Below are 15,888 nucleotides of genomic sequence, written 5' to 3'. Positions count from 1 at the left end.
TGGCATGTGTGTACTTGGATACCAGAGATAGGTTGTTTTTTTCATGCATGTCGGATCTACCAATGTTAAACTCCTCCACTTACCTTTTGTGGATGTGCTTTTACTTCGAACAATTTTGGCAAGCATTCACCCTTTTATGGTCGACACACGAAAGCAAATGTTTGTTGTCTTAAAAGCTTCAAGGGGCTGCCACCACCATTCTCTCACTTTCACCCTCTCTCTCGTGTCCTTTTTTCTTTCTTTCTCGCTATCTCTCTCTCTGATACCTATTGTTCTTTCTGTAAGTCTCAGTCTTTCTCCTCTTCGTCTCCTCTTCCTCGTTCTCCTTCTTTATTGTCACTTACAAAAGCTGCTTTTATCTATCACCGAAACAGGAACACACGCACACACACAACCCCTACACTACACCATGTCATTCTACATTCACAATCAGCACTCCATGTCCAACCAGATGCCCATAGCCAAGCCCCATTTCTGTAACGACATTGTCATGGAAGAAGCACTTCCTGTAGCAAGCCCTACCACTCGTCAACCTACAGCACCAGATCCTATTTACAACTTGGATACTCTTTCAATGCAGCTGACTGTGGCTCGTCCAAAGAATCCATTTGAAACGACAGGCAACAAAGTAGGCAAGTCTTATTATAATTATCCATTTGCCATGTTGGGATAGAGTTCACTAAACTTAGTTATGCATGCAATAGATTTCCTTGCACGACTTCCCTATGAGCTTGGATGCCGCATCTTGTCACTCCTTGATCTCAATAGCTTGATGGCTGTATCTCGCGTGAGTCGTCATTGGCGAACGATTTACCACGACAATGAACTATGGCGTGCACGCATGGCTGAGCAACAATGGATCGTGCAATCAGATGAAAATATGGATGAACGACGCATGGATTGGCATTACCTTTACAAGCAAAAGCATCAACTTATTCACCGCTGGCAAACCGGTCAAGTCACTACTCACACATTAATGGCACATCAAAGTGGCGTGTATTGCATGCAATTCGATAATCACAAGATGATCACCGGCAGCCGTGATCGCACTATCAAGTTTTGGGATATGGCTACGTATCAATGCATTGGATCACTCAAGGGTCATACGGGCAGTGTCCTTTGTCTCAAGTATGACGATCAAGTCCTCATTTCGGGATCCTCCGATGCCACCGTCATTGTCTGGGATATCCAACGCTGTCAACCCTTACGTCAACTACAGGTAAGCCTTCCCATTGTTTGTTCCCTACCCTATGTGCTGTGCTGACTTTGATTCTTTAGGGACATACCAGCGGCGTGTTTGACATTTGCTACAACAACCAATACATTGTAAGCGCATCCAAGGATACCACCATCCGGATATGGGATTTCAATACAGGTGCTCTTGTACGCGTCATCCAAGGTCACAGTGGTCCTGTCAATAGCATCCAACTCTTTGGTAATCATCTCGTCTCCGGTTCCGGTGATGGTACAATCATGATGTGGGATATCACCACCGGTGCATGCATTCGTCAATATCTTGGCCATGAACATGGTGTCACTTGCATACGCTTTGATGGCAAACGCATTGTCAGTGGATCCAATGACCAAACCGTTCGCGTATGGGATGCAGAGGTAAGCGCGCCATCGTTATCCAAAATGACATTTTTACTCATGTATCTGTAAATAGACCGGTGTATGTACCATGGTTCTTTGTGGCCATACAGGCCTTGTTCGAGCACTCCAATTTGATGATGAAAAGATTGTAAGCTCAGGCTATGACCAAACCGTTCGTGTGTGGAGCATAAGGTAAAACTCGACATTGCTTTATCCTTTTGACTGGGAAGACTAAATGATGCCATTTTAGAACCGGTGAATGTCTTTTGAGCTTCGAATCAGCCGCTCAAGCAAGTTGGATCTTTGATGTCAAGTTTGATAAGAGCAAAATCATAGCGTAAGTCATGCAACGACCATCCCCATATATCAACCATGAAACTAACATGCTTGTGAATAGTGCACGTCAAGATAACACGGTCATGGTAATGGACTTTGGACATGGCTTGGATACCCGATTGCTCGTTTGAACAAGACCACATCTCCCCCCTCCTCCTTCTCCTCCTCCATCATCATATTACTCAGTACTTTAATAACCCTTCTTATTACCTATTGCCCCATTCATCTTCCATACAACAAACGCATTCTCACACATCACATTTATCAACCAATCTCATCCCATCTCACAAACATCCATCCGCTTCTCATTTGTACTTTTAGTCTTTAGCATTCGCTCAAAAAAGAAATACATACAAAATACCTTAGCACATCAATCAATGTTTGTACTTGTGGGATTTGGACAAAGAAAGTGATTTGTATGATAGCCAATAGGTGATGGTGGCAGATCATGATTTTGCATGGGTAATCAAACACGCCATCATGAGCACACAATTCTCCTTTATCAACAGCATTTATGCAAGGATGCTATGAGGCTGATCACATAGGACACGTAGGCGTGCATTATACGAGGCATTTGTGTCTATCATAATAGAGTTGTCTTTTGCTTGCAGACGCATGAGATATGAGTAGATCGCTATATATAGCTTCTTTAGGAGGTGGGTCATCATTACTCAAACATATGGATAAGGTGTATAGGTATCATCTTCAAACGCATCCTACCAGTGGTTTACATCATTGTTGATCTTGAACGAGAAAATCTACTGGGCTCGTTTCTCCCCAACCTACTCCGGTTCAAAGATCTCACTGCTCACGTGACAAACGACATTGAATGGAGCAGTAATGGAGCATTTATTGTGTATTCGATGGGTTTGAGAATCTCATTTGGCCGCTGATTCTTTAAATTAGGGGTAAAGAGTTGATAAATGTGAAGCCACAACAAGTGGGCGATCTCTTCATTACATGGTATAGTATGTAGTAGCCGTATGCTAATGGCAATAAAACACTACCAATCCGATGAGAGCATGGATTTCCTATATGAAATATTCATTGTATGAGCATGGATAAACGACATTGCCTTGTTCCCATTTCAGGCACACAAGAAGCATCCCTGATTTGATTCTTCTCTTGCTGGGTAGCTTGTGTGACAATCGTTAAAGTTCTTTGTCTGTATTTGCGGTGGATAAAGCTCATTTTCTTTCTCGCTCTCTCGCTCTCTCTTTTCTTCTTTCTCCATTACTGCTCTCCTCCGCCATGAGTGCTCGCAACAACGGTCCCGCTGGCAAATTCCGCATTGAAGCTTCTTGGAATGAGGCTCACGGTACATACCGAGCCAATGGTAAGTCTGACAGCCTTTGATCTTTTGCTTTTCATTTCGATACGCGGTCTCCCCATGGCCTCCCCCCACTCATTGACACGACAACTCACGAAACATGGTAGACCAAATGCCTCTTCCCAAGACATTAAAGTGTATCTTTTGCGACCAGGTAAGCGTACACTCGCGTATTCGCGATGCTTTTTTTTCTAATAGGATGTGTATAGGAGAAGCAGTTGGACGCATTTTCAAAGACTCAGTTGGCCAAGGTAAGCGAGGCGAGCGAGATGGGACGATTGAGAAGCATGGGAAATGGGATACTCATCATCATCATCATCATCATCATCCTTTATTTAGGCCACTTTCAACCGTGAGTTTGGGAGGGTTGGGATCATTTTATAGGATGTGGATCTCTTTACTGATGTTCGACACACACACAGCCTATGCACCTGCAGGATACAACAACAAGAAAAAGACCATTACTTGCAAACAATGCACAGCCAAGCAAACGGTCACGTTGACCTGCATGACCTGTACAAAAACCAAACCACTTGAGCAATTCGCGAGGGTATGTATTGCATATGAAAGAGGAGGAGATGGGGTACTCATATTTATTGTAGAACCAACGCCGCCACAATGAGAAAGCCCGTTGCTTAAAGTGCATGAAGAAGCGTGAGGAGGAGGACATGAACGACTCTGACCCAGACTATTCATCGGATGACGACGAGCTTCGCGAGACTTGGCATGATTTCACATAAACAAAAACAAAAAAAAAAAACGCCACGTTCACATGAATATTCCCCAACCCCCATCCACATTCTCTGACATTTAGCGATATTTGATGTATATACAACCGAATGAATCTTTGTTTAGCGTAGTGCATGTTGTGTGAATGTGTGTGGAGGGTGATCAAAGGATGCAAATGTGTGTGAAAAGGGGTGGGGGTATTATAGACACGAGGATTAAGAAAGAGATCATCACCATCCAACAAATAAACTAGTGGATAAAGAACCACGTACTTTCATATCCAAATCCAATTCTGGAGCAGATGCACCACGCGTATTGCTTATGCCAATGGCGCGTCGATGATGGCTGTGACCCGATAAAGTGCTCGTGCTACGTGAATGGAACCGACGCTGTGGTTGGTGAGGGACAGGGTGGTGTAGCTGCTTTCTCGAAGGAGCTGATGACGACGTTGACAACAATCTTGTATGCTGTTGTTTGTTGCTGCTTTCTATCGGTCGTTGGAATATGCTAGCAAGAATACCTGTCAGAATGGATGATGATTGTTGTTGCTGTTGTCGTTTTTGTTCTTGTTGCAAGCATTTTGCCTCTTGTTGTTGACGTTGTAACATGTACTTTTCTTTGAGTCGTTTTACATAATCGATCTTGAGATCATTAAGGTTGGTACGCAGCTCACCGATCTCCTTGAGCAAGTCTTGATAGAGCTGACTGGTGGGCAGCAATGTGTTACAACCGGGTGGCACCGTGGTTGCAAATTGACGATCCATGTCAGCAAGGATATGTTCAATCATGGCATTGCTGAACTTGCCCATTTGTGGCATATCAAAAACGCTCTTGGCTTGCCGGCTTAATTCAAGTGCTTCGGTACCTCTCAACCTCTCGAATTTGTCTTTGGCTGCATCATGCAGATCCATTAAATGCTTCAAATACATATGCATGAGTCATCCTATACATAGCATGGCTGATCATGATCTACTACTTACTTTTTCAAAGGATAATGTGGTAGTAGTATTATGATTCAATTCTTGATTCATCGTTTGTAAAATGTAATGATAGTGATGATGGTGTTGGATCGATGATGCATTATCCTCCTCGCTATCATCAGCGCTGGATGATGATGACTCTGATGATTCTTCCTCAGGCACAGGGGCCATGGTTGATACCGGTATGGCAGGTGTTGAATACGATGGCATCAATTCATGGGGTGGTGGTAATTCGTTACTCAGCGTGCTAAGATCGTTCCATGACATTTTGCGTTCGTTGAGCTTTGTTGAATGTGACACCATGGTGGCCTGTGTCACATTATCAGCTGATGTTGCATTAATATTAGTGATCGGCATGTTATTTACTTGGTTGAGTAGGCGTGATGACTTTGCATTACGTGTCTCCACAGATGCTTGCAAGGCCTCATAGGCACGATTCAATGATGCTGTGGATGGGAAGGAGGTGTGTGAATAAATCAATGTTAATAATAAAAGCACTTTACTCACTCACCATGTTTGTCTTTGATGGCTCTCATGCGAGATTGTAAAGCCTTGTCATTCCTGCGTAATGTGTCAACTTCGTGCTGCACATCATCCAACTTTAACAACCAATGAGTTAAATGAAGCTACAAGGTGATGTACTTTTTTCTTACCTTGGCACGAAGCATTTCTTCACGAGCATGAGCTTCGCGTGATTCAACTCGAAAAGGTTGCAGCTTTTCAATTTCAAGCTCTTTTTTCCTTAGCTCATTGGATAGCTGTGTACATCGATTGTTGGCTATTTCGAGATCTGCTGCTGTTGCATCCAATGTCTATGTATTCATGAAGAGGGCATGTAAGTTGAAAAGGGGAGCAAAGGGAGGAGAGCATGGGTTATTATCCTACCGACCGATTGGGTTCGTTTCCATTTCCAGTACCACTTGTTATTGTCTTGATGAAGCTCCTGCTTGGCTGTATCTGATACTTGCACTGCGTGTTCCAAATCACGTATACGTTCACGATATTCGTGTGCCTAATCGAGTACATACGATTCTATAAGCATAACATTTTCACATGACGACAAGGGTGCACACGCGCCCGCGCGCGGGGAAAAATTGCAAATCGGGTATCAAGGCACACATACTTGCCTTGTTATGCAGATCCTTTTTCAACTTGTCAGTCTCAAACACATATTTGTCATGTTTCTGTAATAGACTTTGCCCGATTTCTTGTCAAAGAGAAAAATGCACAATAGGTTAGGAGCTCGAAAAGTGACATGTAGTAGCAACAAGAAGGAGGAGTATTAACATACCAGCAGCAAGACGAGCATCCGTTTCGAGCTTTTGAACGGTACGTGTCCAAGATTGCAATGTAGAGCAATCTGCTTGACCACAACAGCAGTCATCGATCGTAAGCGTCATTGAGATATCTGAATCATTAAACACAAGATCATTCGTTGCTGCTGCTGCTGATGATGATGATGCATTGGAGGTGGTGGTAGTAGTGGTAGTAGTAGCCAACATGTTGGTGGTAGGGTTGAATCGATTACAACGTAGCATGATACGAGCACATCAAGAAGCGTGGAGTCATGAATGATGAAAAGGAAAGAGAGAAAGAGAAAAAAAAGATTGAAGCGGAAAAAGAGAGTATATTAGAAAACAATGAGATGCAATGTGTGGGTGTTCACGAGATGATGTTTTCCTTCCCCTTCCCCCAATCCCACTCCTTTCCCCTTTCTGTGTGCAATGACAAAGAGAGCAAGACGCCACACTCACGATCACACCGTTATGGAAAAGCTTTGCAGTCTTCACGAAAAAAGGGGAGAACGATTCATCGTGTGCGCGCATGGAATCATCTATGGGTGTGGGTCACCTGGTGAATCCCATTTTGATCATATAATCCGCTATTCATGTTTATATAAAAGGAACTGTATCAAAAAGCAGCCTTTGTGATGGGGCTCCTTTTATGTCGTCCCTTGTCCCTTTTTATGCTACGGTATTGCCACGGCAACGACGTAGCAACAATCAGCACAGATGTTGCATAAAAGATCGTTGCGAACATAAAAGTAGTGAGTGGGTGGGTGAGTGTACATGTAATCTTGTGCAATGCATGATGCATGATCTTATACTGTGCGTGCAGCGCTTTTTTTATCAAAACAGGCAATTGTCAATTAGGTTGCTGGCCATGTTAAAATTCCCAAGCTCCTCTTTACAACCCCCAATTCTTCATCCTTTAGCAGTATAACTATCCTCCCAGCGTGTGTGTGTGTATGTGTGTATGTAGACATCTCCCCATTTTATACCCCATAAATGCAAATGACTTGGTTGGAAGCAAAACACTATTCTAAATTAACAACTGTATTCACAATAACGATACCCATAATGAGCAAGTGACATGGGAGGGGGGCTGATAAAGATATATAGAATATAAAGATATACGACGTAAAAGTGGGTAATAAGAAAAAAGGAGTGTGATGATATGACGACGAAAAGGAAAGAATGGTAGATCGCTTAAGTTTGTGGACGTTTCTTCTTTCGTAATGACATTTTGAGACTTCGTGAGAGAGTTTCGGCACGTGAAGGAGGAATAGCTGGTTCGGGTAATTCGGAAGGAGTGGGTAAATCCATCATCATACTTGCTGGACGTACATCAGATGGTGGTGGTGGGGATCGCATGGTGGAAAATACGGGTGACATTGGAAGTGAAGGTGGTAAACTGCTGGCAATCGAGCTGGTAGCCGAGTTTTGTCGTGTCAATGCAGGTCGTTCCTGAGTCGATTCGCGTGATAGGGGTGACACTCCTCCTCCTGCTGCTCCTCCTCCTCCAGTTCCACTACCACCACCTCCTGTTATGGATGCTGAGCGAGTATTGAGACCATTGCCACTGCCACTACCAATGGTTGTTGTGCTACTGCTGGTTCCCATGGCATGTCCACCATCTAATGGATGCTCGCTTTCTTGTTGTCGATGGCTGTCTTTGTACTTGTGAAGGTATTCAATCTCATCCTTGAAGTTCTTTTTAAAGACTACACCAAGAAAAAGATGATTAATATACATAGATGCAAGGTGTGTATATATACTTACAATCAACAAGTGTACGATGGAATGGACGCATATCATGTGACACCAATCGTCGATGGATCTCCAAACAATGCTCAATAATCTCAACCTATCCAAGTTTTCATAAGTTCATCTTCTCAGCCATTTATACACATCCCTTCACATACCTGCTCATTGATAGCCGTCTTGAGTCGCCTAACCCATGATCTCATATCCGGATTCTTTTCCCAATACCAATCCGTGAGGAACGCCTTCTTGTACAAGGAAACACCACCATTGACAGGAGCATCCACTGCACCATTAAGTGCCATAGAGAATGGGCTGATATTGACTTGTACATTGGATTGCTTGCTGCGTTGTGTAAGATAGGCTGCATACTTGCGTTCAAGCGCCATCAACTCGGCATTCTTGTTCTCCATGGCTAAAACAGCATTCTCAATAGGCGATATCTCCAAATCTTCAACCGACACCACCTTGGAACGACGAGCAGTGGATGGAAATGACTCTTCACATGTAAACACGGTCTTCATCGTCCACAAGTTCAAAAAGTCAATCTCAGGCTTGCTAGCATCTGGTGGTTCTTGCTGCATCGTAGCACCCTTGTTGAAAGGTCGTGAATAGGAAAATCGCCATACATCGTTGGATGCATAATACTTTTTGATATTGTCAGGCACAAGTGGATTCTCGAGGATATCAATGTTGCTTGGTTCGGCAGTGACAGCTGTAATGTGCAAATATTGAGCATCCACCTCATTGTCAAGTTCACGCAGCTGCTCATCCGTCAATACAGTCGCTGTTGCATATTTCCCAGATAATAGCTGTGCATTCGGATGCTGATTTTGCATGCGTTCCACAAATGATGCCATCTTCTCCCATTCAAGACCACGATAAATGAATTGCTGATGCCGCACACTTGATGGAAATCCACGACCATAAAACGCCACACGAAAGTACTCGGCAAAGTAACGCTCCTTTTTGGCAATGTCCTCAGCAAATTGAGCTTGTCGTTGCAGGATCTCGCTCAGCTTGGTGTAATCAAACAAGGTGGACTCATACTCGGCTGCCAGCTCCTTGCATAGTTTGATGCACAACTCCCATGCACTACCTTTCTCCATATACGCCAACATCTCCTTGTATAATCGCTCCTTACGTGCAAACGCACTTTGTGCCGGCAAGTTCAAGTCATGAATCGCTTCCAATTCCTCGTGTGGATCCCAAGCAATAAGATTGGCATGTAGCTGCAAGGTCAAGGCGGCTTCGACATGGTTGCTGCTGTCAACATGCATCCCAACAAGCTGATGCACATACTTGATGTAGATATCCTCACGCTTGATCACTTGAATAAATTCCATCAACTTGAGCATAGCACTGATACGATCCTCAACAAACTCATCATTGTCCAATGGCAGTCCTCGAATCTTGAGCAGCAAATCCAAAAACTTGTACAAGGAATCCACCAGCTTGCTACCAGTGTCAATGAACACATCATCCACCTTTCGAGCCCGTAACTTCCTTTCGAGTGCTTCATACAACTCTGGAATCAATTTGACCTTGATGCTGTCATTGCCCTTGTTCTCATTCATCACAAGCAAATCAATCGTGCTGATCAACAAGTTTTGAACACGTGATAACTCGCCAAATGTCTGCAACTCGATAGCAATGATATCAGCCATAATGTTGACAGCTGTCGCCCGCACCTTGTCATGCAAAGTCAAACTTGTGCCACACAATGGACGTAGAATCACCGGGACAAGTGAAAGTTGCAAAGAAGAGGGTGGTGAGCCATTCAATGTTGTTGTCGCCTCTTGTTGATCACCATCAGCTTGTTTCTCATCGTTCAATTGCCGCGTTTGTACTTGAATGTCGTTTCCAGTAGCCGTGTTCTCCATGTCATCATCCTCTCCTTCATCCGCTGAGATAAACCGCTCCTCTTCAATCGTGTCATTTGACGAATATCCATTCACTTGTCGAACACTTGCTGCTGCTGTTGTTGTTGTCACCTTGGGTCCAGCCAAACGCCACAATGTCATAAGACTCTTTGCACCCACAGCACCTTTCATGTTGTCTGCCAGCTTCCATACAACTCGCTGCGTTTGTGGCAAGAATGTCTCGATATCCAAACGTGGACTTGACATGACACGCAACAAACCGACCAAGAATGTACGCCACAAATCCTCAATGACAGTCTCCTCAGTATGATGATCCGTGCGTAAGCCTGGTAAATCAAATACAGCCACTGCAGGTCCGAGAATGTCGCACAATACAATCTTGTGTGCAATCACTGACAAATTGAGCCAAGTATCTGGTAACTTGCGTGTATCAGCCGCCTCATCTTGTTCATGGTGAATGCTGTCATCCTTGGCATGTGATTCATCCAATCGCTGCACGCTGTCACCAAATAGCATAGCCATACATACGTGTACCACTTGTCGCAAAAAGGATGCCATAGCTTCTGCACCATCATTCTCATACATGTTGCATAAGAAATCCACCCATTGCTGTTGAGGCGTCAAATGAAACAATTCCAACAATACCACCGTGATATCGAACAAGCCCGTTGTCACCATAGCAGCAAGGTTGCCGGTTGCCACCACTGAAGGATTGTTCTTTAGCGAAGTTGCTTGAAACGGATATGTCGATGGAAATGGTGTTGTTGGAGATGTTGCCAATGCTTGCAATACAACAGAGAACCCACCAGGACCTTCAGTCGTTGTTGTCGAGCCACCATGACTACCAGCACCAGCACCAGCACCGCTACCACCACCACTGCTGCTCATCATGGAGGGTGAGTGTTTTAGTGTCATTGAACTCGATCGATCACGCAACACACTCAACGAATGCCTTGAACTTGTACGACCACCTCCTTGTGATGCTCCACCGCTGGTGATTGTTGATGATGTATCAGCAACACCCATTCCCGAGGCATGAATAGCTTGAATAGTCAACCGTTGCAGATCCTTGTAGGCATTCAAAAGCTGTGGTACAAGCTGCAATGCAATCTCTGTGGTGGTCATGAGCTCTGTTTGCTGCTGATAGGATTCTTCAAGCGTAGCCGTATCTTCATCACCACTGGTTGCCATGGAAATCGGTCTTGACAATGTTGACAATGATGGCGACATGGATCCAGAAGATAAACCAAGCGATGTCATCCCTGACAACTTTCGCACCTTGTCAAGCACCTCGCTGATGATGGTCAATGACAAGCGTAAATACTCAAGCCATTGTACACGTGGCAACCGCATTTGTTGATGTTCCACAACCGCATCCGAATCATGCTGCCTTGAGAAAATGACATTCTTGGCTGCTGCCATGTAAGAGTTGAGCCACACCGTAATCCATTTGAACACACTCTTGGCCAATCCCGAACGACAGGTGTGATCATTGAATACAGGCCCACGTACAATGGCGAGAATCATGCATAATCGATAGCCAACCAATTTTCCAGTCACGTGTGCACATCCATTGACAAATCCTGTAGTGATATCAACCAATTGCCGTGGTGTAAAAACGCGCCTCAATTCACCAAGGATATCCGCAAAGTGCTGAAGTGCCAATGTTTGTGTGCCAATCATGACGCTAGGTTGATCCGGACTCATCATAGCACCAATCAAGTCGAGCAGCTGCTGCAATTCCTCCTGAAACATGATATCACGCAATCCACGCTCACCCTCCTCTTCACGTTGTTGCTGCATCGCTCGTGACCGCACCATAAACCGAAACATGTATTCCCACACCTTCATGCTGCTGCGTAGACGCTTGGCTTTTCTCGGCTCACTTGGATTGGTACATAGCCGCAACATCCCTTTGAGCATATGCTCATAGACCAAATCATCTCGGCTTGTCGATCCAAGATGCTGCTGCTGTTGTCGCCATCGTCGTTGATGCTGATGTTCAAGCCTGGCTGATGTATTTTCATCTGTTGCAAATCGTTGCTCCACATAGACATCAAGCACGGGCCTGAAATTGCTGAAACGCCGATCTTGTACAATGCCAAGTACCCAAATAATAGCACCCAATGCCTCGTCGCACACGCGTTCACCACGCTTCGAATCCCGATGTCGATACACCAAAATATCCAACAATGCATCGAAAATGTCATTCAAAAACTTGACCACTTCCATCTCGCCCACAAATGAAAACTTGTCAAGGATCTGAAGCAGCTCGTCATATCCACCATCATTGGATTCATTCACCAAAACAGAACGCCAATTCAGCAACTTGACCAATGTCTCATTTTGTGTATAGCGTGTCGAACACAAAAATGTTGTCACTGTCAATGTGTCCTTCACCGGGCTCAACTTTGCCGCTGCAGCTGCAGCATCCGTAAAAGAATACTGCGATTCCGATGTGACGCTGTTGCTACTTGTGCTGTGTTGGATGGATGTCGAGCTGTAAGTGCGATTCGCATTCTTGAGGCTATAGATCGATGTTGAATGCTTGCCGCTGCTGCCACCATTGTTACCCATAGCCTTGTTGCCACCACCACCACCACCACCACTGCTACCACTCACAGGGGATGATGATGATACCAAATCTTGAGCCTGCTGTTGTTGCATATTGAAAGGAGCTGAAGATCTTGAACACCATGGTACATTATCCAAGTATATACGAGGATGTGTCAATTGTCGATCATACTTGTACATGGTGAGTGTATGTGTCCCATCCGCCACAAAGTATCGATGTGCTGGTGGAAGGAACAAGGGTAAGAAACCCATACTGATGACCTTATCATTGCTGCCTTCACTTGATGATCCACTGCCTCCTGTGTTGTGGCTGCTGCGATGTCGTACAGTGAAAAACAAATGCACTCGCTCCCATAATCGATGATCCTTCATTTGCAACTTGAGTGTCTCGCCCCATCGTGGCCGTTGCTCATGATAGAAAACAGTGCTATCCCAATACGTTGTGAAGGGCGCACCAGCACCAGCTGACAAGGCATTCTCAATCACTTCACCCGATACATTGTCACGTGCACACAGCGTCACTTGGATATTCTTGGATCGTGATGCGAATTGTACAAAGTCGCCAGCATTCAATGTGATGTACAATTCATTACGTGTATCATCCGGAAACGCCACATCCGGAAATCCAAGACGTAGCGTACGTGGCACATCTTGTAGCAGAGCAGCATTCGTCTTGAGGACATCATCCAATTGACCGAAAAACATACGCAACGACACGCACAATGTCTCAGCACGAGGATTCTTGACATAATCCTTGGTGTTGTGAGCAATGATATCTTCATGCAATGTCGCAAATGTCGATTCAGAGGCAGCCGTGTAAATCGGAATGTCATGCTCAGCTTGTGTAATATGCTTGAATCCACCACCACCAGCCGTTCCAGCAGATGTCCCTGATGCACTTGCTCCAACGCCACCAACACCACCATCGACGCCTGCGATTGAACCATTGCTGCCACCAACACCAACACCACCACCACTCGTAGTCGGAGTACCACTGATACTTGCGCCACTGATGCTACCGGTACTACTACTTACAGATCCTCCAGCTCCCATGGTATTGGTGCCACCAGGTGATAAAAGTTCAGCTGTTCCACCCGGTGATTGATCCTCCTTTTCCAACAAGGGTCCCAAATGCAATACGGCACATCCAAAAGGTCGTCGTGTTGCTGATGGCTGATACTTGTTGCTGTTGCCGCGATGCTGTTGTGATGCTGATGTCGTCGACTCGTGATGATGATGATTGCTGTTGTTGTTGTTGCTGCTACCACCGCCACCACCAAAGAACAAAGATGCATGACTTCCAATCGTACCCAATGTATCCTTTTCCTTGTCACTGTACTTCATATTGCCCAATCGTACAATACGACAGACCAGATACAAATGATCATTCAAATCATGTGCCGAAAGATCCGCAAATAAAGTCTGCAACTTGCCAATTTGACGTTCATCCGTAGGCATCCCATTGAATGTCAACACCACTTGAAATGGCTCCGTCAAGAACCGATTCTCAGCCGCACTGTACAATGAAAAGTACAACTCTGTAAATTCGCCCGGTTGACAAATATGAGCAACACACGCCTTGTACTCGAAAAACAAGTGATGGAACTTGGCTCCTTTGTGTGATGAGGCATGTTGTGCTGGTGCAGCTGATGGCAATTGTTGTTGTTGCTGTTGTGATGTCGTTGGCGATGATGTCGTATTGCTTGTGGATGTTGCACTACCACCACCACCAGCAGTAGCAGGATCCAAGGATGAAGGCGTTTTGGCGGATGGTGTGATCGAAGGACGCGACACGACTTGGAACGAGCTTGTGAGTGGAATATGTTCAGCAAGTGCATATTTCCAATGCATCCTTAGCAACATGGGCAATGAAGTGCTGTTGGCATCCAGGATGTAACCTCGTTCAGGATGTCGAATGATCATTTCTCGATGCTGTGACAAGTTGAGCATGACCATGCGATGAATGATCTCCTTGCGTAATCGCGACAATTCTTCCTTTGACAAGGCCTGATCCAACAATTGACGTCGTGCCTGAAACAAGTAATTGATATGATCACGCACCGAATTGAATGCAGCATAGCGTCGTTCATCCAAGTACTTGTATAACAAGCAATTCCATTCGCTCACACAGGCACCAATCTCATCCACCAAAGGCTCAGAGCTCCCTGTAATTGTTGATTGATCGAATCGTGCAAGCATCAAAGAGGGTGGTGTAGCTCGTCTTGGCTTGACTACATCGTCACCTTCTTCTTCACCCACTCTATCCACCATACTCTTGGGACGTGGCTGTTGTTGAATCTGATCCCATAAGAGGACTGAATGGCGTTGATGATGATGGTGATGATGGTGGTGGTGAGGTGGAGGAGGATGTCTCGTAGCTGTCATATCCTTTGTCTTGATATGTGATTCGGATAATGAACGTGACAAATCGGGTGGTTGTGGTGGTGGAGGTGATGCAGGGATTGGCGGTGGTGGAGAAGAAGAAGATGCCCATGCTGGCGATAAAGGACCAATGCCATCAGGTGCATAAAGCAATGAGAGTCGATGATGATCCAAGGCTGCTGTAGCATCGGTCTCATTTGGATCCAAGTCGATGTATTCTTTGATTTGCACATGCGTCCTAGGGAAACAACCTATGGGAGCTGTATTGGCCTTGTTGCCTTCCTCCAAAGACGATAAAACATAGCCTCTATACCATTGGCCTTGTTGCTCAAGGATGAACAGCTCATCGCCCACTTCAAGTGGAATCAAGCAAGCATAATCCGCTGGATTCGTCGACGTCGTTGCTGCTGAATCTGAAGACGACCCTGGAATAGAAGACGAAGACGATACATTGGTGTAGATAGAAGCTGCATCAGGTGACAAGAGAGGCGATTGGATAGTCGAATAAGCTGTTGTCGGTCGCGATGTCGATAAATATTGCTGCTGGTGTTGCTGTTGCTGCTGTGGTGATTGATGCGTTGCTGAAGTGGTAGTCGTCGGCAGGGACGGTGTGAATGGGTAGACAGCAATGCCATGCGCGATCTTGGGCAATGGCTGCCACCTCATGTCGCTTAAATATGTAAAGAAGTGAGGAAATAGAAAAAGGAACGAAAGGAGAGTGTGTGTGTGTAAAAAGTGAAAGAAAGAACAATGTGCTATGTGAGTAATTGTGCTCCCTCCCTCTGTGCGCAATGACCGTGTGCTGCCGCGTACTGGAAATCCCGCGTATTATGTGTTGTGTAATGCACCGAAACAACAGCACTCTCATAATAAACCTCTCATCTATCTTGCATGTATGTTTCACCAATGTACTGGGCTCAATACTATACATGCTATTATTACTTTTACTTCTTCCACCTATGCTTAATGATCATGATCTCCTTGCTGGATAATGCTTTCAAATCATCTTTTTCTCCTTTTCCTTTGCTGTATACTAT

The 15,888-nt window shown here is 45.0% G+C and overlaps 4 protein-coding genes across 4 annotated transcripts; 2 read left to right on the top strand and 2 right to left on the bottom strand.

Annotated features, from left to right (window-relative positions):
- Positions 1-409: 409 nt before the first annotated feature.
- On the top strand, positions 410-2,060 carry O0I10_008179 (uncharacterized protein; the record flags this gene model as incomplete). The annotated part of the gene is made up of 6 exons (XM_058488186.1): positions 410-632; positions 705-1,219; positions 1,279-1,611; positions 1,667-1,785; positions 1,844-1,930; positions 1,991-2,060. 6 exons carry the CDS (start codon positions 410-412, stop codon positions 2,058-2,060), a joined length of 1,347 nt encoding a protein of 448 aa, XP_058341079.1.
- Positions 2,061-3,180: 1,120 nt separating this feature from the next.
- On the top strand, positions 3,181-3,999 carry O0I10_008178 (uncharacterized protein; the record flags this gene model as incomplete). Its single annotated transcript, XM_058488185.1, has 6 exons — positions 3,181-3,265; positions 3,367-3,413; positions 3,469-3,510; positions 3,599-3,611; positions 3,682-3,809; positions 3,862-3,999. The coding sequence occupies 6 exons, from the start codon at positions 3,181-3,183 to the stop codon at positions 3,997-3,999; spliced, it is 453 nt and encodes a 150-aa protein (XP_058341078.1).
- Positions 4,000-4,218: 219 nt separating this feature from the next.
- Positions 4,219-6,506, bottom strand: O0I10_008177 (uncharacterized protein; the record flags this gene model as incomplete). Its single annotated transcript, XM_058488184.1, has 8 exons — positions 4,219-4,905; positions 4,969-5,277; positions 5,335-5,414; positions 5,480-5,567; positions 5,622-5,780; positions 5,858-5,980; positions 6,096-6,175; positions 6,260-6,506. The coding sequence occupies 8 exons, from the start codon at positions 6,504-6,506 to the stop codon at positions 4,219-4,221; spliced, it is 1,773 nt and encodes a 590-aa protein (XP_058341077.1).
- A 951-nt stretch (positions 6,507-7,457) lies between these two features.
- On the bottom strand, positions 7,458-15,517 carry O0I10_008176 (uncharacterized protein; the record flags this gene model as incomplete). Its single annotated transcript, XM_058488183.1, has 3 exons — positions 7,458-7,972; positions 8,031-8,115; positions 8,174-15,517. 3 exons carry the CDS (start codon positions 15,515-15,517, stop codon positions 7,458-7,460), a joined length of 7,944 nt encoding a protein of 2,647 aa, XP_058341076.1.
- Positions 15,518-15,888: the final 371 nt, after the last annotated feature.

Source organism: Lichtheimia ornata (assembly GCF_029851405.1).
Source record: "Lichtheimia ornata isolate CBS 291.66 chromosome Unknown scaffold00042, whole genome shotgun sequence".
Classification (NCBI taxonomy): domain Eukaryota; kingdom Fungi; phylum Mucoromycota; class Mucoromycetes; order Mucorales; family Lichtheimiaceae; genus Lichtheimia; species Lichtheimia ornata.
Note: the sequence above shows the minus strand (reverse complement) of the source record. Positions and strands in the feature narration are given on the sequence as shown.